Genomic DNA, 23,712 nt, shown 5'->3' with positions numbered 1-23,712 from the left:
CTTATTTTTGGAACGAAGGCCAAATAAAGGAAAAAAAACAACACCCACTGTGTTGCCATTCCTACCCTGGGCACTTCCATAGATCACGTTTGATAAGAAGGTGAGTATCTGAAGAAGTCGATAGGAAACATCTGTCACAACAAGCAGCTAAATCTCAACAGAGGCTGAATTGTAATTTCATACACATAACAATATAAACTGAGAAAAACCGAGGAATTAGTCAATACAAACAGAGAACACTGCCTCCAATTGATATTACATATCATAGAGTGCGTTGGACCTGGGAGACCTTGAGATAAGCTAAATTAATAAAGAATACCAAGCATGCTGCTACTAACTGATTTTTTTGTGTTAATAATGCAGTTAAGTCATTACTGTGTGTTTTGTCACTTAACTAAGCCATTAATCATTTGATGCTGTTCCCAGGTTCTTTCAAAGTAATGATAACCTTCCTTGGTACAGTGAGCGGTATTAGTAAACACTGTTGGCTTTTTAGTGTTTAGTGTTTTTGGTTTTGGATAAAGTATAAAGATGGGGAGAGTGGGATGATGTAGCCCAGTATCTTGGCGGGGATCCCAGGATTTTGAGCTAAAAGTGCAGTACTGATGTGTAATACCCAAAACTATGAATATAATCATCTGTAATTTTTTCTGAGTGCTGCTGGCAAAAGTTGGTTTCTGATAGCCTCATGATAATTAATGTATTCCCTCTGTAGTGTGCCATATGCAAAGATCTGTATTGTTGTAGTTGTATTTTACTGTTGTATGAAATAGATATTGTATTGAGAGACAAATTGCTATGTAGTCATCTATTTCTGTTGGACTCCGACAATCACTGTTCCACTTGTCTTTAGGGATATAAAGCTCCTCATCCAAATTAGAAATTAATTGATCAATTTCTGAATGTGGTATTGTCTTGATTTCCAAAATTCTCTCAGCTAAAGTTGACGGGAACAGACCGGCAGACTGAATATTATCTGAATGCAATGGTAGTGTGAACTGTTCGTGATATTTGAGTACATTTCCAACACGTTTTCAGACAGGAGATATGCCTACAAAAGGGAGATGCCCTTCTGTAAGTTTTTTTAACAGGTTTTCATAGCTAATGTCAAGTCTGGTTTGTACATGGGAGACTTTTTATGTAGTAAGTTAATGGTCTTAATTTTAAATGCTTTCCACCAAGCTGGAGTAATACACGTGAGTGTTAAAACTTTTTTTTTTTAATCCTTCAACCACATGAGGGAGAAAGTCGGATGAGCTGAGTTACAAGCTGTCTAACCAAGATGGCCTTTGTCCTGCCTCTGGATCCAACCTTTTGTAAGGGATATTATTTTGGATTATTGTAACTCTGGGCTCTTAGTAGCTGAAATATAAAAGTAGATGACGTCATTTTCAATTCGATAAGCTACGATACTACCAAGTGAGCAAGATGCGCGGAATGGTCTCCTTTGTAGCCTTTCTCATGTTCTTATACACCGGTCCCCTGTCACCATATTGTAACATTGGTTTGTTAAGGAGAGGAGGCCTCCCATCCCTGCTTGTGCTCAGATCAGGCTACAACAAAGAAGCGCTGCTGTTAATTGAAGTGCGCGCTTTCAAAACAAGTTGCACGATTAGCCTTTAAACCCGGACCTTTATTCTTACAGTTTGATGTTAGGATCAAGCATTCCAAGTTGTTAGTTTACTCTCTCGTTGGACTGTTTTTTTTTATTAAGGTTATGACTTGATTTAAGGCTGAAATTTTATTGACTATTTATTTGACTTATGTGTGCGGCCTGGTGTCTGTGAACTGCCGATCCACTGCTAGTGTTACATCATCACAGGAGCACCTAGTGGCTAAGCTCTGGGCCTGGAGTGTCCGGTTCATCCTGCAAGTCACATTCACTTCCAAGGAACATCGGTCTTGGGCTCCTGCGGCCTGGAATCTGGAAGCAAAAGAATATCTTTTAAACAAGGACAGTGCCAAAGGGGAAACATAACTAAGAACAATTATTTGAAAATATTTTTTAAATACTCGTCTGTTTTCTGAAGTGCTTTTGCTCACAGCAGTTCTTCCATGATGTAAAAAGGATACAAAAGTGCTTGTTTGCGTAATAAAAAACACAGATGTGTGCTGCTTCAGATTTTATCTCCAGCCGGTCTGGCTCTGGACTCCTTGAAGGCCATGTGATGGAAATTGTCTGAACAAGGGAGCTCTGTCTGGGGCAGCAGATCCTGTAGATCTGTGCAGCTTCAGGAAACGGGATGAGTGCCGAACGTCTTCTACATGGGCAGAGGCAGAAAGTGCTGCCATCCTGCACACAAAGTGGTGAGCTGCAGATGGGCAAGGTAACCAGCAAGTCAGAATCAGGTGAAAATGTGCTGTGTTATCTGTGGAATAGGTTACCTTCTGAAAACTCAGAAGCTAAGCACACTGGGATATAAGCATGAAGGATCACTCTGGTCTTTTTTCCCAGAAACTGTTTGTCCTGTAAAAAGAAAAACAAAAGATTTAAAAAATTCAGACAACATCAACATGAATCAGTATTGGTTATTTATAATTAAGGGTTAAGTTGCTTTTACAACCAAAAAAGCATGTGCACAGAATAGAAGAATACATGTTCAACCCTATACAAAACATGGGCTTTCTTTTTTTTTTACATGGAGCTAGTCACATAACACTTCTAAATTTCATACCTTATAGGAGAGGGTTTGTTTGGAGGAGATTTTCAGTTAAGAATTTCTTCAGAAACTTGGAGTCAATTTGGTATTCATGATTGAAAACTTTTAACATTTTTCTTTTAACTTTAAAAGTACATTACAAACTAAATCTTCAAACTGTAAAACAAAGCGTGCTGCAATACCTATTTGATATTTATACTAACTGGTATATTGATAAATAGGAACAAGTAAAGGTTTATTCCATGCTGAAAAGAGAAGAAAACGCACAACATTTCGGCCATGGAGCCTTCTTCGGGTGTGAGAGAGGAAAGTCAGCAGCTAATAAAACATGGGAGAACAGAAGCCGTTAGTGGAGAGGTGGCAGGAGCAGGAGAGAAGCAGAGTGGACACTCAAGTGGTGTGAAGTTAAGAGAGGTGAAGAAAGGTGTAAAGTCAAAACCTGCAAATGAATAGAGAGAATTAGAAGGAAACGAGCATGTCGTTGAGAGAAGGGGGTAGGTGTGATCCTAGTTTCAGGATAATGTTGGTTTTGGATGTCTTTCTGCAATAGGAGTTGAGAAACCCCTCTTTGAGAATGCAGACAGGTCAGTATAATCATGATTGTTAGAGGTGAAATGAGAAACTTACCTACTTGAACTACATCGATGATGAGTTTTATGAGGATTGTCTTTTAAGACGGAGAACCTCTGTATTATTGAATGTTGAATTTCTAAAATCATGTTCTTAATGAATGTTAAGTGGACTATGAATTCCTTAAATAGACTACTTATGTATGGTTTTTCATTGTGGTTTCCCGATTTTTTTTTTTCTTGGAATATATAATTATTTCAAGCGCTTCGCTGTTGCTAGGCAACCATAGTAAACAAAATCTAATCTAATTATAGTACAGTAACAAGTAATAGGTTTATTCCATGCTAAAAAGAGAAGAAAGAAAATGCAGCGTTTTGGCCGTGGAGCCTTCTTCAGGTGCTTCATGTATTTTTTTTCTTCTCTTTTTAGCATGGAATAAAGCTATTACTTGTTCCTTTGCAGCCTACGCATGCTGACGCAGCCACCCACCTGAATTATAGTACAGTGTACTTGGATATATGAGTAAAATACATATTTAAAGTAGAAATCATCAATTTCAAAAGCTCCAGGAAGTAATGGGATTTATAAGTTAAATTTTTAGTAGATTATATTTTAAATTATTCCTAGGAGCACAGTTACAGCCTAGAAACACATTTTGGGTATTATAAAGAAACAGGCATCTTAGTCTGCTGAAGCTTTAGAAAATCATCTGTAGTTTCGTTTATATTGGTTTTCATACTATTTCTTGCCCCTGTGAACTGATAAAACAAATTTTCATTTTTTAGATTTAGTGTATTTTTGTAGACTTTCCAGAAGGTGTCAGTAGTGTGTGTAGATTGTGTCCTGAGCTGTAGCCCTGCAAGTGTGTGTCACAGCAGTGAACTGAGAAGGGAGATATTGTCTCCAGACTGGATCTAGGGACCCTCAAGAATGATCGGAGGGCTTTTCCCTTAGTTGGTAAAAGTGATATCCTCACATTACAATCAGATTTTGTGCTGATCTAAAGAAATAGACTGTTTTAAGTGTGCAAAGCTCTTGCAGTGTTACAGCATATCATTCATATTACCTGTACTCAAGTGCACACTCCTGTGATGTTATTTTAAAGTGAGTCTCTGCTAAAGGAGAAAAGTTGAAGAGTATGAGAATGCTTTATCTTGCAAGGACACATGTAGTCACGAGATAAGCTATATCTAATATTATAATAGGCTTTTCATGTGCATTAGCAAGATTTCTTTAACATTCTTACTCGGGGAAGACTGAAAATTAAACTCTTCACTGGAAGTATCAGGGGCAGATTTTTCTGCAGCATTGAACTGGGGATATGATTTAATGGTAGTTTTCTTACCTGCAGTTGTGGAATTCAGGCAGGAAGGATTGAACAGCAGAGATAGTTACAAGTAACAGGAGGTCTTACAGCCCATATACCCTGTTTGGTACTAAATTGTTCGATGAGATTTAAAAAAAATCAGGATATTGGCTTCAACAATCAGCTTGTCCCATACTCCCACATCCCACTTTCTTCACGTATCGGATGGGACCTGCTTCATTCACAACTGATGTGCAGTCCCCTCAGGCATAGTCCCCTAGGTGATGCACAGCAGCCATTCATTATTAGCACATCCAGAACACATCAGATCAGGTGGAGAAGATCTGAATTAAGGTAGAGCTAGCCTAAGTAGATTTTAGCTAGGGCCCTGGGTTAAATGACTCTAAGTCTGTTTTTCATTGAATTTTTGATGACTTAGTAGTCGGGAGCATCCAAAGTGTACCTGATCACCGTAGTGGGAGGTTAGAGATTTTGGTCCATGAGGAAGAGCACCACCTTCTGGTTCACAGGAACCACCGCTGACAGGTATGCATTCTCAGTACAGACCAGGCCCAAGCATGCTTAGCTTCAGAGGTCTGATGAAAGCAGTCAGGCTTCAGCATTACATTGAATGTAGTCTAAATGACCCAAATGTGAAGTGCATGCACATTTTTATTTGTTGTAATGATAACATGATCTTGCTTTTCCACTGTACAGTATTAGGTTTGGGAAAAGGGGTAATAAAGGGGTGTTAGCATGTGACTCCATTAATCTCTGCCACAAAACAAGCACTGAAAATCGTGCTCACCCTGATAATCCCACTCATCATAGGCTGGAATTGCAAAGCCAGGGTCATAGACACACCTACTGAGAGTCATTTGACATTTGACATTTGCTTTAGCACAAGTGGTTTTTTAGAGAATGCCAGATTGTTCCTTTGTAGGATCCTTTATACCTCTGAGCTTCAATGGTAATTTTTATCAGTGTGCTATAATTTTGACATCAGACTACACAGACTGCACATCAGGGTTCTAAACTGCTATGTATCCTTGAGTCCTAGTCTGTAGAAAGTCTACACAACCTTTCCAACGTAACAGATTTTGTGTCCTTACAGCCTGAAATCAAATTAATCATCATTTATTTATGTTTATTTACACATTGTAACCCGCAAAATTTCATCCAATTCGGGGTCAGGGGGGACCCATAGCCTAACCTGGCAAACAACAGGTGCAAGGTGGGATACACCAGCTCTTCACGGGTCAGGCAGACGCACATATTCATACCAGGGCCAATTTTCCCAGAAGCCAATTAACCTATCAGTATATCTTTGACTGTGGGAAGAAACTGGAGCATCTGGAGGAAACCCATGTGAACACGGGCAGATTATTCAAACTCATAGAGATGGCATCCCAAGAATTGAACAAACACCCCTGTGATACAAGGCAGCAATGGTAACCACTGTGTTACCATGATGCCCCTAACACACACAACCTCCAAGTAAAAAATATTCAAACATTCTGAAATTTACAAATGAAAACCTAAAAACTTGATTAGATTGGTGTACACACCCCTTAGTAAAACCAAATATAAATTGTAACTAGTTGCCTTCAAAATCACACGGAAACCTAATCAACCATAACCTGTGTTCAACTGTAGTGATTCTAATGATTTCAGAATAACATCAGCTGTTCCTGTAGGCCATCTCTGCTGGGTAGAGCTATCAAAACAGTCTGAGATAAAGTTTTAGAAAGTCCTGGAGCAGGAGATGGATATAAAAAGATGGCAAAGGCCTTAATTATCCCTTGGGGCACTGTCAAGATGATTATTAAAGAAGGGGATGTGTTTGGCACCACCAAGATCCTGCCTGGATCCATGAAAAAAAACTGGATGACCAGACAAGAAAGAGACTGGTATCTGATTGACCAAGACCAGTCAAGAGTGAGTATAACAGCAATGTTCCAAGCACTCCACAGATCTGGCCTGAATGGTAAGAGGGCAGGAATGAAGCCATTACTGAAAATATGGTAACTAAGTCTGATAAAACTAAAATTAAACTTTTTGGTCTAAATGCAAAATATTACGTTTGGCACAAACCCAACCCAACGCATTATCCAAGCGACCCTGTCCCATCTGTCAAGAATGTTAGTGGCAGTATCATGTTACTGGGATGTTTCTCATTGTCAGGGACTGGGACACTTGTTAAGATAGAAGGGAAAGTACAGAAAAGTGCAAAGTACATAGAAGGTACAGGTGAATGTTTTGTCATTCAGCATGGTCATAACAAAGAGCCAAAGCAACAGTGGAGTTGCTAAAGAAAAAGGCAAATGTCCTTGGGTTATCCAGTCAAAGCCCTGATCTCAGTCCAATTCAAAATCTGTGAAATGACTTGAAGGCTGTGGTCCATCAACGGCCCCCTCACAATTTGATCTTGAGCAGGTATGTACGGATGGATGGGCAAACCTAGCCAAATCTAGGTCTGTTATGTTAGTACAGACCTTTTCAAACTTAAATATGGTTATAATTCAAGCAAAAGGTATTTCTACCAAGTACTAGCTCAATGGGTTGAACCAAATCATTTTTCTAGATTTTCATTAGTAATTATTTTTCCAAATGTTTGAGCATATGTATTTCACTTGGAAGCTGTGTATTATAATGTGTTAATAAAGGTAAAAAATGATCATTTTGTGTCTTTATTTCAGGCTTTTAGGTGAAAAATGTATTGCTTTGGAAAGGCACTTTACCTGCCATTTCTTTAAAATCTCCTGTGTTCACACCAGAGAGATTAAGATTCCTTTAAAATATCTGTGGATCACATAACTTTGAAACCTGATGTTAACCTTGTAAGCTTATTGTAAGACCAATGATCAGTGTGATACTGAATGTGATATTGAAGGAAGCGTCAGTAGTGAAACGCAGTGTAGGTCTGGGATTAAGTAGAGAGCACCACCTGCTGGGCATGTGCAGCATGACTTCACACAGAAACAGGCCGGCAGGAAAGCTTCCGAGTCCGAGGGGCTGCTGACGGAGATAAATGTTAGCAAGCAAAGGACTGACTCCATAGTGCAGCATTTCCCAACGTTTTCCAGCCTCAGGCGCACATGGCACCATCCAACCCCCACTCTCCCACATCGCCTGTGAACATTTAAACAACCTGTTGTGTATTTATGAGTCTCAGTGGAAATGCCTTTACTTCCGATTAATTTTATTCCACAGGGCCCAATGAACAGTGCTGCAAAATTAGCACACTGTATATTAATAAAACCGTGCACCAGAGTATTCAGAATCCCCTTTTCATTAAATATAATGAGAAGAGTTCAGCTAAATGCTGAAAAGTGCAATGTCAGGTAGGATTAAATCCTCTGATTTTTAATTTCTGTAATCTTTTTTTGTCAGTTGTTCAAGCCTAGGTAAATTGTTAGATATGCATATAGTGAAAATCTGTAAAGCTGTCAAGTTTTATTCATATCCATCTCTATGTAGTGCTAAACCTGTCTGTCTGCATTTGACATTTTTAAAATATAAAAAAAACCCTCCTGGAGTTCAAGGAGCGATTGCATTTGTCAGGGTCACAGAATGATTTGGGAAAAGTTTCCACCTCGGAAACTGAAATGTATCAGCACAGTTTTCAAGTTTTAAGCTTAAAAACTAGATCGCAGAGCAGCTTCTAATTTTTTTTTATTTTCAGATTGCATCTTTTTCAGTAGAGCTTATATATGAACTTGTTGAACTGCAAGTAAGACAAATTTAATCAAAGATATTTCAGGTGCATCAGTCAGGCGTTGATAACAATTGGCAGCATAGTTCTTATTTTTGTCCGTTTTGGGACATCATGCTGTTCAAGTCTTCTGAAGTGAAGAAAATCAGCCGCGTCGTCATTGCAAGCATGACAATGAATTCATCTTGATCCAGCTTTGCACACAAAATGCAAATCAAGCTGCTTTATGAAATCGCCTACATTTATCAAACAAAGAAATCCTAAATGGTTCATTATGTATTTTATTTTTACCGAATTACCATTTTGGAAAAGACCAAAGTAGTGTCTGATGTGGGCTGTAGGTATCTGTAGGCTGATACCTGAAGGTTAATTGGCTCCTGTGGCCCTGGTGTGTGCCCTGCATGGACTGGTGTCTTGTCCAGGGTGTATCCTGCCTTGCCATTTTGTAACTGCTTCATCAGGGTGGTGGGGGAGCCAGAACATATCTATTTAAGCATAGAAGGCTTGGAAGGCAGGACAGCACACCACTCCATCGCTCCATCGTATGGTAGACACAAGCACAGACACACGGACAGCAAGGGCCAGTTTACCCAGAAAACAATTAACCTACCAGTATGTCTTTGGACTGTGAGAGGAAACCGGACCACCAGGAGAAAACCCTCGCAAACACGTGGAGAACATACAAACACCACACAGATAGCACCCTAGGTTCAGAATTGAATCCAGGGCCTTAGAACTGCAAAGCAGCAATGCTAACCTTGCAAACCACGCAACTCACTAGGTGTGACTTCATTCATAATTTTTAATTGAATTGCCTCAACGAGCTGTTCCCTGTACTTGGTGTTCTGTTGCCTAGAAACTCGTGTGGCTTGCCACTCCCATTAAATACTGGTTAAAAACAGAAAAACAGAAAGTAATTACAAATGGTTAGTGGTAGTGAGGTCAATCAAGCAGGTGTTAGAGATTGGGAATTCCAAACTTTTTTATGAACAAAGCGGTATGCCTATGAAAATAGATACATATCATTAACAGTGGTGCTAGAAAGCTTGTGAACCCTTTAGAATTTTCTAAATTTCTGCATACATTTGACCTTTAATGTGATCAGATCCTCATCTAACTCACAAAAATATACATGATCAACAGTTACCGTAAACGTTTGGTTGAAGTCATTGCTGCTCAAGGGGGTCACACCAGTTACTGAAAGCATAGGTTCACGTACTTTTTTCAACAAAGACATTTAATGTTGGATCATTTTGATCATTAAATGTATGAAAAAATATATCATTTTGTGTGTTATTTGTTTTATTGGGTTCTCTTCATCTATTTTTATGACTTAGATGAAGACCTGATCAAGTTTTAGGTCAAATTTATGCAGAAATGTAGAAAATGCTAAAGGCTTAACAAATGTTCTAGCATCACTGTAGGTGATTTTTCATGTATGTTCATGTATGGGATTTGTTATAATTTCTCATGTCATGTACAGTGGAAACTTTTTTTCAACAGAGCGCAAAGCATACCCTTTACCTGGGATTTTGAAAGGTAAATCACTGAGCTGTTTACGAGAGAGAGAAAGTCGTCTTCTAATGATTGGAGATGTGGACATTGTGGTCCTCTGTAAATTCCTAAGGAGCTGCATTAGAGTTCTTTGGCCCTTAACACAGCTTTTTGTCCTGGACTGTGGATAAGGGAACTGAAAGCCTCTGAATTGAAGTGATAAGAACAAATCTCACAGTACCACAGTTCATTAGGGAACTGAAAAAGCTCAATCTTTTCCTGATGGGTGAGGCATGAACACTAAAGTTGGCTGCATTAGTGGCCTGAAGATCTTTAGGTGTTACTCTGGGGTTCTTCGTGACTTCCTGGATTTTCCGGATTGATCTTTGAGAGAGCTTGACAGGGCGACCAGCCCTAGGCAGAGTTACCTTAAATTTCCATTTGAACACTGTCTTTTTGACAGTGGATGTATGGAGCCACAGATGTTTAGAAATGGGTTTTTAACCTCTCCAGACAGAAGAGCATCAACTACTCTTTATCCAAAGTCCTCTGATCATGGCATGAAGTACATGATCCACTAAGTTATATAATGATGACAAAACTCTGTACAGGACAGAGCTACCTGCAGTCAGTCCTTATTGATCTTTTACCTAATTATTTAACCAGCTGATTCTAATTAACTCTTTCATTGTGGTAATTAAACTAGGCATACCTCTTATTATTTCACATACTGTACACTGATTTTTAATTATAATTTTTTTTTCTGAGCACCTTCACCATTCATCTAAAAAAACATGGAGTTACTAAGCAAAATACCTTATGGTTATTTAATAAAGACGTTGTGTAGTTTAAACTTGTACCATATTAAGACATTCTAATCACCGTGATTATTTTTGGGGGTTCATGAGCTTTTTCTTGGTACCATATAGAAATCAGTTTATTAAGTATTGGCAGAAGAGTTAGCAGCTACAGACAATGACCGGGTACCAATCACATTGCAACACAAATACATTTTCCTTAGCAGAAATCTCCTGTACTAGCTGTACTGTGTGCAAAATATGGGCTGTAATTTTGACTGTAATTGCCGTTCTTGATTATATGTTAATTAATGTTATTTATGATGTGCTAGTTGTTCTGTTAAATAAATCTTAACTAAGTTTGTTGTTAGCACAGAGATTAGAATGGATTTGCACTGTGACCTTATTATTGTTGACTACAGTGAGCGATTTCTTCCATTACGTTGTTGTCAATTTAATTAAATGGAATGCAATTGTGCGACAAATTGTTGGTGATGGAAAGTTTGGCAATGAATTATTTAGAGCTGAATTGTCGCTGCTAATGAAAAGGGCATGGTAAATTCATGGGATGCCAATCCAGAGCTCTGCTTTCACTCACAACAGCAAGCAGATATACAGGCACAGACCAATGATAGCGGACACTATCGCATCAGTGAAACTAGCATGGTCCTCTGTTCTAAGATTACGAAAAGCAGTTAAGCATTTAGGATTTCATATAAAAAGATGGAATTATCAGATGGAATTATTATAACTTTGTAATCTGGTGCACCTACAGTAGGTCTTGCATTTAAAGAAAATCCTCCAAACAATTTTCTAAATCCTGTGAAATTTCACTCAAACTCTGAACTTCTTGAGTGCAAGGGCAGGCTGAAACATTGCATCGTTTCACTACAATAACCGTACTCAGGAGCTGTCAGTTTGAAAAAAAGTTGTCACATCTTGCTGTTACCAAAATTCTGGACCATCTATAATCCATATTATGATTGAGCTGCCCAGATTCCTAGAAATAGAACAAGAGCTATTTGAGAAGAGTTGTTCTTGGATAGCTTATCTTGGAAATCACCTGAAGAAAAACATTGCAGTATTCTGCTGCTGGTGTAAGCTATATTTTGCATAGGCGGCTGACTGTAGTCATGGCTTCAGGTGCGTTTTTAGATCTATTGAAAAGATTATGCATCTCTCCTGTGTGGATCTTCTTGGTTTTGTCTTTATTGAAACATTAATCATGGACACCAAGCCCCAGGTTTGGAAGGTTATGAATGGGAGTTTTCAATTTTGTACTTAGGAACTCCAGAGTCAGCACATTTGTGGAGAATCAAAATCTTTTTCTCATTTAATGTAAAAAATTCAAATATGGAGACGCTGGACAACAAATGCACTTAACAGTCTTTTCTGAACCATAAGATAAAATCAGTCAGGTAGAGGTTTTTATCCTTTCTCGGCATATATAGTGGCACTGATTAGAGACCCAAACCCTGCAAAGAATCACTTATGAAACCTTCTCTTTTTGTTGGAGAATAATAGCAAACAGTTAAGAAATCATGCATATGTTTGTGCACCTTTCCCAATGTTCTACATCCCACAAATGTAAGGGGAAACCTTTTCATTTGAGTTGCAGAATTTTTAGGTTCAACACACCCTTTGATTTCAGTTCTAGACGTTCGGTATGTCCATGTCAATATTTAATCTGTTAAAGATATGTTTTAATAAAGATCCAATTTTAGAAGTGGACTCATCAATTAATTTTCTTTTAATGAAGTCGGAATAACCGATGAGCATGATCCCTTTTCCATTTCGTTTGCAGATTGTTTTTAATTAAGCAGTGATGCACAGCTTTGCATTCTTTGGAGATGTTTCTGTACAGATATGTGTAATATCTCTACAACACAGCAAGTTTGGAAAAGTGGCTGTGTAAGACCCCCTACGGCCGTGAACCAATACAGGGATAATTTCTGCTTGTTAAGTAATACTAGAACATGGTACCATCAAGGAAGAGAAGCAGTTTTTATTTATGTCACAAAAAGCATAAAATACAACTATTGTCTGCTATCTCCTGTATTTTTCATCACTGTCTGAACAGTGTCAGTAACACATTTTTTAATTGGATGGAGGGCACTGGCAAATGACATGAGTGATTATTGTGTGATAGGCTGATTGTGAACACATCCAGCCATGGGGACGCCTGGCCTGCTATGTACCAGGGCTGTGAGCGGTCCTAGCCAATGATGTGTCCCAGCCCCAGATTCTGAGCAGATATCTGTACTAGTTTAACCACTGGAGGGAGCTCTGCTTTTCATGATTTCAGATGATTGAGTGAGCTATAAAAGAAAGCAAAACAGTCTGTATACAAAATTCAAACATTAAGGGCCACATGAGCACAAAATTTGTAAATATTCTTAATCTCTTCATTTCCTTATTAGTATTAACATCCTGCACTTGATAAGATTCCGTTTTATCACTTTCTGGTGCTCAGATTTTACTTTTAACTTTCATACAGCAAGACCTTCATGAGTGCTGAGGATACATTCCACAGACTGGAGTGCTGTGGAATTCAGCACTAAGAGAAGGAATTACAGCCCGAGTTCAATGCGGATGCATTCTCATGAACCCTGTTTCTTACCCCCAGTGGAGCCCACATATGACAGTAATATCTATTGGTAATGGTAGTACTGCCATCTGTACCACAGAATATAATTAACAGAATATAATTTTATACGGAAAGGAGTTTTATTTTTAAATCACTTTATAGGTGCAGAGACAAATTTGGCTGTGCCTCAGTACATTCAAGTTGGAGCTTACTTAGACCAACCACCATCTGTCTTCACCCCTCCAGCTTGGCTGCAGTAAGAGACTTATAGGAGGAGCCACATTTGCCACGATGTGCCAGGCTGTGGCACATGAGAAAATTACCGTTATAAAATAACCGAGATCGGAAATGTGAGAGCATTGCAAATGGTCCTTGCTGTTCTGTACGGTACTATGGACTGCGTGTTGAGAGCTGTTTTTCATTGCTTCTTGCCTTCTGCACCAACAGCAGGAGGCACATCTCCAGCCTGAACTGAGTGTGCTTTAGGTGCTTCTGTCTGACCGGTATGCATATCGCACATGACCTGCCAATAAGCAGACTTTCCTATTGAGAATAATTCAAATAATGGCCAGGACAAAGAGCACTATGACCAATCAGCACTAAAAGAAACAACACTAAGCAAGGTATTACACCTGAAGGAGGTTCCATGGCTGAAATGTTGCGTCTCTTGTCTTTTCCTTTCAGTATGAAATTAACCTTTACCTAGTACGAAGCAAGGTATTAAGAGTGTGCTGATGATCAGGAATCCTGTCTGTGAGCATATACATAGACCTGCCCAACACTCATATCAGCTTAGGGCAGGAAAAACCAGTTCCCTAACCTTTGCCTTCATCACATTTGTAGATAATTTGCCTGTTTGGAGGGAGGATTTCCAAAGTATTGTGTTTGTGCCAAGGAGAAAGAAGGCAGAAGAGTAATACCACATTCTGACTCCCAGCAGGCTCAGGGAGAAGGGAGAGTGTTTCGGAAGAAAGAGGAGAGGCATTCTGAGTTTTCAGTATGGAATGAGAATGTAACTAAAGCAGGGATAGGGCTAGTGAAGAGCTTTGTCATCTGCAGAATGAAAGGAGAGGCTTCGTTCTCAAACAGGTTTTGCTTCCTTCCCGACGCTACCTGGAGCTTTCCGTGTGAGCTTGCAGACGATATGGAATAAATACTTTTCAAAATCTCTTTTTCTACTGAGAGCCCCGAGAGAAGAGGTCCCGACTGTGTAAGACTGAGCACAACTGGGCATTTTTAATGAAAATGCACTGGAACAGTTTCAGCATAAGGAAGGTCATGCTAAGACACGTGCTAGAATATGGACTACATATTCAGGTTTCTCAGCTGCAGAAAGATGTCTGAAGAGTGTTGCTGCGCCAAACTATCAAAGACAATAGTCGAGTAGCCGGGCAGGTGAATTGAATGAAAGTTGTCCTCTAGGGGGAGTGTTTTTCACTGAAAAAGTGCATATATAGTTGACTGACCTGCATACCCAGCGTCAGACGCTGTGGAGCATATTTCCTTGACTTATGCTTAAAGTGAAACAGCAGTGGTATTTTGAGATGTGTTTTGTCAGAGAACTTCTGAGGAAGTGCAGCACAGCCTCCAGCTGAGAAAGGGAAGTGGAAACACTGGTAGTTTTAAAATCAAAAGCCTAACAAGTGTGGGGGCGCCCAGCCAACTTGGGTCCTGCTCCATTCCTTCACCCTCGCAGTAGGCTCAGCCGCTCCCTGGGGATCTGCACGGCAAGGGAGGTGCAATTGTGTTCAGAAGCTACTGTGCACGAGGACACAATGTCAGCTCTCCAGAGGCTAGCAGGGAGACTGTTCCAGCGCAGTCCCCGGCCGGCTGACGAGGAAGCAGGGGAGACCTGCTTCAGGTTTGAGGAAGAGGAATACAGTTATAGAAGTGAGTCAAAGATGCAAAGGAGAGGGGGGTACTGTATTGTGAAATTAATTTAACTGCTGTGAAAGTACAGCAAAAATAACGTAATCCTGCGACATCAAACTTTAATGTAGCTGTGTAAGAAGTGTATTGGTTTTGTTTCCTTGTCTCATACTGTTGCAGTAAGAATCCCACTGCACTTTTCTTCATATTATCACTTTCCCCTTGGGGTTTTTCTTTACTCTAGTATAACCCCAATAATGGAGAGAAGGAGGCTGGTTTTGTACTGGGTTGCTGGTGGGCTCTCTTAAAGTTAATTTTACAAGTGTGTGAAATTCTTGATTTCACAATGTCTGACACTTTTTCAATATGTATGAAAAAGTGGGCAGTGAGTAACGGCCTGACAACAGAAGTTTGTATCAATATTCTCAGGCTGTATTCACTGCCCACTTTTTCATACAGGCTCTATTTTATGTACTGGGCAATGTGCAATTATTTAAAATGAGAATTTTGCAGAATCAGCTGAACAGTTTCAGTTAACTTACAGAGCATAAACATTCATCTCCCTTGCAGTGACCATTGTGCAACTTCCACTTGTAAGCCTGACTTTGTCATGCTGGCGGACAGTTGATTTTACAGAGTTTCTTCTGGTTCAATGGCAAGCAAATAACTGCGGGCATCTTGACCCTTTCAAACACTGTTTGAAACACTGTTCAAATTGCAAACTGACCTTGTTTGGAGTAGTCATTAAGATTATGAATCTCCCATGTTAATTTTCTTTTGAAAAGAAAAATGAAGTAGGCCTCCTAATATTGAATTGAAAGTAGCCAGCTTTCTGGCTTTCAGTGTCTTTGTTGACTAGCACAGAGAAAAGCATAGAAGTGATTTGCAAAGCATATGTAATTATTACATATTCTGCTTCTCTGTCATTGTTTTAATTCTATTTTATATGTTTGTTGCCTGTTTCAGGGATGTTAAAAGTTAATATGGACTGCGAAGTCTGTACTATAACTATTACATAAGGAATATAGTAATAATATTACATTGAATACGCTTTTACACTCGGAGTGCACCATAAACTGTTTATTGCAGAATACACCAGCACAGAAAGCTGAACAAAAGGTGCATTTGCTGTAATTTCTTTTTAGATCATATGCACCAACATGTCTGAATCCTGTAAATGTTCTGCCTTGCTTAGTTAAAAGTAAAGTTAAAGTGTTTTAATCATTGAAGTTAACTGATGTTTTTTTACACACTGAATGCTTCTTGAGTGAGTTGTGGTAGACTTTTCATGCGTGCATCCCTGCTGCCTTTCACAAAGCAGACAGGAGTGCGCCTTCTTTAAATAGAAGGGAGAACAAAGATTTTCATACATTTTTTGTGGCAGGCATAAATTCACATAGACAAGGCAGTGCTTACCCAGCTGCTATTAATAGCTTATGCTGAATTACACTGTTTGTTAACGACCTTGTTTTTATAAGTCTAACAAGGACAGGTTTGTATTTGTCAGAAAGGAATGTTTTACCTGTTCTTAAAGGGGCATGCTCCATAATTCTGAAATATGATCTGGGTACACACCTTTGTGTTTATAGTACTGCAGTTGTAACTGGCTGATATATACACCATGGCCTCTTAGGATCTTCAGGTTTAAAATATTTATGTAATCCTAGTTTTTGATTTAATATGAGTTTATTATATTTGGAACGAGATCTGCAGATGTTTTTGACCTTTCAGAAGTGCGCAGTAGTTTCTTTTCAGAAGTTTCCAAGTGTCACCAGTGTAAGGTGACAGGCCGCAGTTTGAAGGGAGCACTGTCGATTTATGTTAACTTTTAGTCCCTATTGTGATTTTTAGTGTCCAGATCTTTTTGTAGTTATATTTGTATAAAACTGAAGTGACACAATTTAAGAGATGGCATGACTCATTGATGGTCCTGTAACTGTTGAGCAAGCGTGACCACACCAGGGAACCCCTACATCTAAGTATGGGCTCATAACTCGCAGTACATAGCATAAAGAGTTAAACATTGAAGAGGTTCAAGCAGGGAGCTGTGTCAGCGTGCATTAGCTACAAAGGAACAAACAAAGGTTAATTCCATACTAAAAAGTAGAAAGGAGAAACGCCATGTTTCGACTGAGTTTTCTTTAGATGTGAGCAGTGTAGAGCAATGATTGGGGTTCTGGACTAGTAACTGCAACGCCATGGTTCACATCCCAGGAAAGACCCTGTCATTGTACCCTTGAGTAAGGTACTTCACCTGAATTGTTAGAGTACAATACCTACAGTAAATGTATAGATAGGTGCAAATATGAATGTAAATCTGAATGTTCTAGTAAAATATTTATTATAAAATCCAGCTAAGGCCCACGTTAAATCTGAGATTTGGTGTATGGATATTTTTGAAGCTTACATGTGTGACAGTGCAAAGGTCTGTGGGAAATACAGCATATTGATTGTGGTATTTAAATACTGTCTTCAAATTATAAAACATAGTTTTATGGGGAAAATAGACCAGATTTTTAAAATAAACGTGAAAGTGCTGTTCTCAGAAGGGAAAAGATCAATTAAAATAGGTTTTTTTCTGGATCACAGCTGACGAAGAGGTTTAGTATAAAGCCTGAGTTAACTACCAGATTTTTATGTGGTCAGTTTTGTAAGCTCAGATAGTGTTCATCCCTATCCTGCAAATACAGGATAGGAGAGGAAAAGCACATGGTACAAAGGCCTGCTGTTTCTCATCTCACTTTATTCAGTTCTGCATGGAAAATCCTATTTTAAGTGTTGTGCTGTTGCATTACTCCTGTACATGCATTGCTGTGGAACAGCTGTTAGATGTTTTGAAGTTTTAAATCCTCCTTCATTGCCTGTCCAATCGTCCTGATAGTTTTTTCTTATCACAGCATTTTGTTTTGGTTTGCCGAGTTGAGCTACATCATTAATTATCATGACTACCATCTCTTTGTTTATTTGCAGGCTGTGTGCTTCTCACTAGAAGAATGAAGTAATATAATAACTAGAAAGGTGCCTGAGCTGGTTCCATTACTTTTTTCAGTTTAGGAACAGATATGATTGCTGCATTTCAAATTATCTTTGTAAAGGCAGATATAGAGGATCAAAATGAGGAGGCAGGACTTTACAGTTGCATTGAATGCTGCTCTTCTGTTTCCTTTAGTTTAGCTGCATCATTTTTACATTTTAGTCTGCAGAACCACTGCTCCTTAAATCTAGGTCCAGGCACCCACAGAGGTCCTCCAGGAGACCATAGAGGCCATAGAAAAATGGGATAATATTCCATGCGCAGCCTCAGAATGGACATGTGCAGTTAGGTCATGACAGAAGTTGAGGTGTTTCATCTGGGACACCGAACTGGAAGTTATTTATTACAGGGTTATGTAAGCCTCTACATAAAGGCATGGTCTCACCCATGGTAAGCACTTGGGTTTGGAACCGAATGAGAGATACTGGCTTGAGCATGAGTTTTGAAATTGGCTTTTTTAGTCGACACATGACACTCTGGGACTTAATCATCTGAATGAAGCGGTCTCTAAATTCTTTTTCTGGCGACCTAATTTAATCTCCACATTGACGTCAGCAGTGGACATTTGTGGCCTGAAGGCTACTGTGATTGATGAGAAGAATTGATTCCATACATTGTGCACAATCTGCTAGGAAAAACAAAATCTCTCCTGTTTTTCCACAGAGAACAATGTGACTCTCATGTTGCTGCTGTGTAGCAGTCTGTGATTTACTGGTAACACAGAAAAACATTATTCTCCCCCTTTTAGAAACCTATACTTGCTTAAGTATCTGTGATAAAACTCTAAACAAGAGGTTATTCAGGGTGTGTGTGCATGCATGGAACAGCTTGGTTATATTCAGTTACAATCACAGTAGCGCATATTGATGCTTACATTTCTTACAACCCATTCCTGTCATTGGCTGGACATCACTCACACAAGTCTATCTCACAAAGAAGAGTAATTTGTTAGAAACCATACGCTATCACTATCAATATATCTAAAAATCAAATAAATCAGATAGTGATCTGATTCTCGTGCAAGCTTCTGCAACCTTTGCTCTCTTGTCTTGCCATGGATCCAAGAGGATCCATACTCTTACGTATGAGTGTTGAGTTATGAAAAGCGATCTTGACTAATCATTCTCCGCCTTTGAAGTAGCTTGCATGCTAGTATACCTGTATAAATTCCATATACAGGAGGAGCCTACGGTATTAAGCAGATCCTCATGGGTGTTGTACTTTTATCTTTGCGTTTTAGTAGTTGGAAATCGGGCAGTTTCTATTCATTTTGTTGGTCAAAGGCTATCTATTCTGTCTTTCTTTCAGTCCAGAACATCTACAGAAATCTCATTTCAAATGACACCTGCAGTGAGTTGCTAGGAATTTCATGTGGAGTCTCGGGCCTATATTGCCATGTGGCAGTCTTACATAAGGAGATGTGTGTTGGGGAGTTACCATGTAGTTCTAATGTAATCTGATGGGAAAGGTGGAGCCTTTTGATTGGGCATTGAATCCTCTTTTGCTGTACAGCTCTTTCCAGTGGTTCTTGGCCTAACAATACCTCTGAAGGTACAATGAAAACATTCTATGAAAATCTATAAAGAATATTTTACATGAGGGATACTTTTCTCACTTTCCAGAGAGGAAACACTGCATCAGGTGCAGAATGATGGAAATCTATGTGTTGCAGTTTTTAACTGACTGGCAGCGGATGTCTCTCCAGCTGGTGTGGTACAAATGGGCCTGAGGCAGGCCAGATTTTCCACAGCCAGCAGTTCAACACCAACCCTTCAGACTCACTGGGAGGCCCTGTGCTTATGGCTCTGGGAGAGCCTCTCTGGAGCAGGCTTTCCTTTAGGTAACTGTGGAGCTTGCTGCTTATTAAATGCTAAAGGGCTCTGACAGGCAGGCATATCCACAGGTCTTTATTCTCCCTGTACATTTGGTACAGGGGTTGTAATTTAAGCTGTGCTGATAAATCATTAACAGCTGCTACTCCTGTACTGGTAAAAAATGGAATATAGTTGGTAATTCTAATTTTAAAAAGTTAGTACAAATATTCAGTGAATTTTCTAAGTGAAAGCATTGATATTTAGAGCTCCTGTATGCATCAGTATGTGAAGCTTTAGCTTTGCAATTACATTTTTTAAATCATCAAGCATCTAATTACCAAAATTACAAAAAGTAATTACCAAAAATACTTTTGGTATTTGAATACCATTATCACTGGGGCTGTTTTGTGCCCATTAATAACTTACCAGCCCTTAACATGCCATTGCTTTTACTGTCTGTGGCCAAAAGAGTAGGAAATAGATTTCCATTACCTTACCTAGCCACATAATCTCCCAATCCCAGTCTTTTTATAATTGTTGAGATGACATGCCATAATATCAGTGTCAGTGTCACGATCATGACGTTCGTGCTCATGGCAGAGCACAAAGACACTGTTTTGTAGGGGGTTCCTAATATTTTGGCCATTGAGTGCATTGCCCTTTCTTCTGTATGAGAGACACAGTTTTGTATCTGCTGTCTTGCGTGTGCCTCCCACTGGTCTAGCTTCTGCCTGTGCCTTTGTTTGAACTGAGTGAAGGAGCCTTGGTTTGCAGAATGAGTCGTTCTGAGGTGACAGCAAATGTACATCATGCTACTGCAACATAATTAAGGTTAATTAAGTACTTCCTGAGGCTACTGTCTCACTAGGGTTGAAGCTTATTGTGGTTTATTTGGCAATAATCAAACAGCACATAGCTTCCACCTGAATGGGACTGTGGTCCATATACAGTACAGAATATGTCCCATTAATGATGGTACTTATTTATGTGGGTGGAAGCAATCGGGGTAAAACACTGTTCCCATGGACAACAGCATTAGGGAAGATTGAACCCACGTCCAGAGTCCTAATCACTATTCTACAAGGCTGAGTTTTGTTGACATTCCTGATGACACTAAGTGGATATTTGCTCATTTAGTTAAATAGACGTTCAGGTGTTAGTGGAATCTCAAAGTGCCAAAAGCCAAGTTTGGGAATGCACACTGAGATCACCCATGGGGAAATCATGGAAAAGGTATAGTCACAGCAGATTCTGCTGAGGTTGGGAATTATTGGAGTGTTTCCACAACAGGAGATAAGCAGACGATACCCAATTTGAAAAGGGGTCAGTACTGTGTGTGATGTAGCTGGGGACTTGAATTGGAATCTGTGACATCTTGTTTGTCAGGAACTCACAACCTCCATCAGTGCTTTTGTACTTTCAGTTATTGCAATTCTTTTCTAATGTAGTTTTCTCCGGTCAGCTTTATTTTTTGTTCATTAATTGATTTTAGGAGCTAATAAGTCAGTGTCACTGAAGCATGTTTACTTTTTCTCACGCAAAGAAAAGGTTTCCTTTTGAAACTGTAGGCATGTTTGCAGAAGTCATGAATCTGAAAGTTTGTTTCCCTCTCTGGTTCTGCTTTGAAAACATGTTGCAGCTTGCCAGAAGTTCTATATTGTGAATGTCTGGAGATGGAAAGCTGAGCTCTGTAGACCCAGTGAAGTCCTCCATCGAGTAGTAAGCAGAGCACAGTCGTCAGCCATGTGACAGAGTAAGGTTATGAACTTGCACTATAAATGAACTTGTAAGCCCTTAGTAGTTTGTGAAGCATATTGAGTTCAGTTAATTTAGCCTTTCATATGTATTCATGTCCCCAGGAAGGGATGGTCAAAATCAGGACTTCCCCCAGTTGTGATTTCTTGATCTCTGGGATAGGGATGATCCAGGGTTTCTTAAGATGAGCTGGAGGGTATTTCACCTGAGATGGAGCCTATAAAGAATCAATTTCCCTCCCATTGATGAAAAACCTTGATTATATTGAGAAACTGTTCTTTTACAGTACCATTTGGAATATTTAATTCCAAAACGCTATGTAAATATTTTTTTTTAATGTTGTGAAGGGGAGTCCCTATTGAATGTAGTCATCTGAGTATCTATATATAGTCAACTTTGAGCTATCTTGTTGACAGTAAAACACAAACCAGATACATGGAAACTGAAGGGAAGAGTATTTAAAACAGTAGGCACTTTATTACACGAAGGGTTATGGCAGCCTGGATCACGTTACCCAGCCATGTTTTGGAGCCATTTCCCTCTTTTCTTGCACGAAAGAGCTCCCTTAGATCCTTGGATCAATTAGAAATCAACCAAACAACCAAGATAGGCTGAATTAACTCATCTCTTTTTCAGACGCTGTTATTGGCACTATCTTAATTACAGCTCCAGTACAGGGCAGTGTGGTACATCACTTACTCATATCAGCACATACAGTGCCTTGCAAATGTATTTGCCCCCTTTCAATGATCCCCCTTTTTATTGAATTAATAATGATGTGTGCACTTTTTTTAAGTGAACATTTTACTCAAAACTTGAAAGCTCAAGTTCAAAACTTGCTTGTCATGAGGAAACGATGTTAAATGTCTGCAGGAAAAGCAAAGAAAAATCTTGAAACTGTAGTGATCTCTTTTGATGTTGTGCGGTGGAAGATTGTTCCTGTGACTGAAGACTCTCAACTTTAAGATAAGAGCACTTGATGCACAATATATAGAGCTTTGCAACTAGAGGGCAACATGGTTAAACAAAGGAAAGTTAGACATGTTCATGGCTAAAGAATACAGAGTAAAAGCACAAATCTATAGATGGATGCTGTGGTGGTAGATGTGACGTGCTTTTTTAACTGTTGGTGTTGACCTGAGTTGAGTTTACTGTTAAAGACCATTACATTCTTGGAATTTAAGGTTGAAAAAATACTGATAATTTTATGATAATTGAAATTTAAATATAATATTCATTGATCTATCCACCCATCTTCTAACCGCTTCTTCCAATTCAGCGTTGCAGGAGAACTGTACCCTTTCCAGGGCAAACGCACAGATGCCCTTACTCACACTTAGAGACAGTTTTTCCAGAATCCAATTAGCCTACCAGTATGTTTCTGGACTGTGGGAGGAAACCAGATCAACCGAAGGAAACCCACACAAACACAGGGAGAACATACAAACTCCACACAGATAAGACCACAGGACCGGAATTGAACCCAGTGCCCCAGCACTGTGAGGCAGCGCTCTGCTACTTAGTAATTAAAAACATAAGTGTAGTGGTACAGCCAAGGGTTCTTCACTGTCCTTCATTTGTATACTACAGGTGTCCCCCGTTTTATGCGAGGCTTACGTTCTGTGAAAACCTCGCATAAAGGGAAACTGCATAAAGCGGTACCTAAAATCTGTGGAAAAAAGGGGTTGCGTGGAATGGTGTTAAATGTTGTGTTCCAAATGCATTTTAAGTATATAAATACATGCTAACATATATTAAGAATTAACACTAAACTTAACACAAATGTTATTTGGGACATTATTTTAACTAAAAATAAATCAACACTCACCAAAATAGGCAGACGTTAAGGCTCAAGGGAATGAGATGTGGCTAATGATGATTGAAGAGGAAGTCCCTGGAGCAGGAGATGAAGGCCGTGGCCTTAAGAACTGCATAATACTAGTCTGCTGAGCCAGTCTCTGTTTCTTTGCATACAGTTCCTTGCATAAAGAGGATACTTGGAAGAAAGGGGTCAGTCGCATAAAAGCAAATTTGCATAGACTGAAGCCACATAAAGCAGGGGGCGCTTGTACTTGGTTTCTGTTTCTGTTTCTCCTGGTTCCTTTTCAAGG

At 39.3% G+C, this 23,712-nt stretch overlaps 1 protein-coding gene and 1 long non-coding RNA gene across 3 annotated transcripts in view; one reads left to right on the top strand and one right to left on the bottom strand.

The window, feature by feature from the left end:
- The window catches only part of LOC148820931 (cAMP-dependent protein kinase catalytic subunit alpha), a 76,601-nt gene that overhangs the window by 11,618 nt on the left and 41,271 nt on the right, over positions 1–23,712 (top strand). Inside the window, exon 1 of one of the 2 annotated variants that reach the window (XM_088931692.1) lies at positions 14,716–15,019. The exons of the other annotated variant lie outside the window; for it this stretch is intronic. Within the exon in view, the coding sequence (XP_088787818.1) occupies positions 14,905–15,019 (115 nt within the window). The 5' untranslated portion in view covers positions 14,716–14,904. Of the gene's footprint in view, positions 1–14,715; positions 15,020–23,712 lie in introns of those variants that run through there. 2 annotated transcript variants of the gene reach the window in all.
- LOC148820932 (uncharacterized) lies at positions 1,352–23,556 on the bottom strand. The gene is made up of 3 exons (XR_016094101.1): positions 23,430–23,556; positions 2,386–2,467; positions 1,352–1,924 (listed from the first exon to the last, which is right to left on the bottom strand). It is a non-coding gene; the product is annotated as an uncharacterized LOC148820932 (long non-coding RNA).

Source organism: Atractosteus spatula, chromosome 14, assembly GCF_055471065.1.
Source record: "Atractosteus spatula isolate fAtrSpa1 chromosome 14, fAtrSpa1.hap1, whole genome shotgun sequence".
NCBI lineage: Eukaryota > Metazoa > Chordata > Actinopteri > Semionotiformes > Lepisosteidae > Atractosteus > Atractosteus spatula.
Note: the sequence above shows the minus strand (reverse complement) of the source record. Positions and strands in the feature narration are given on the sequence as shown.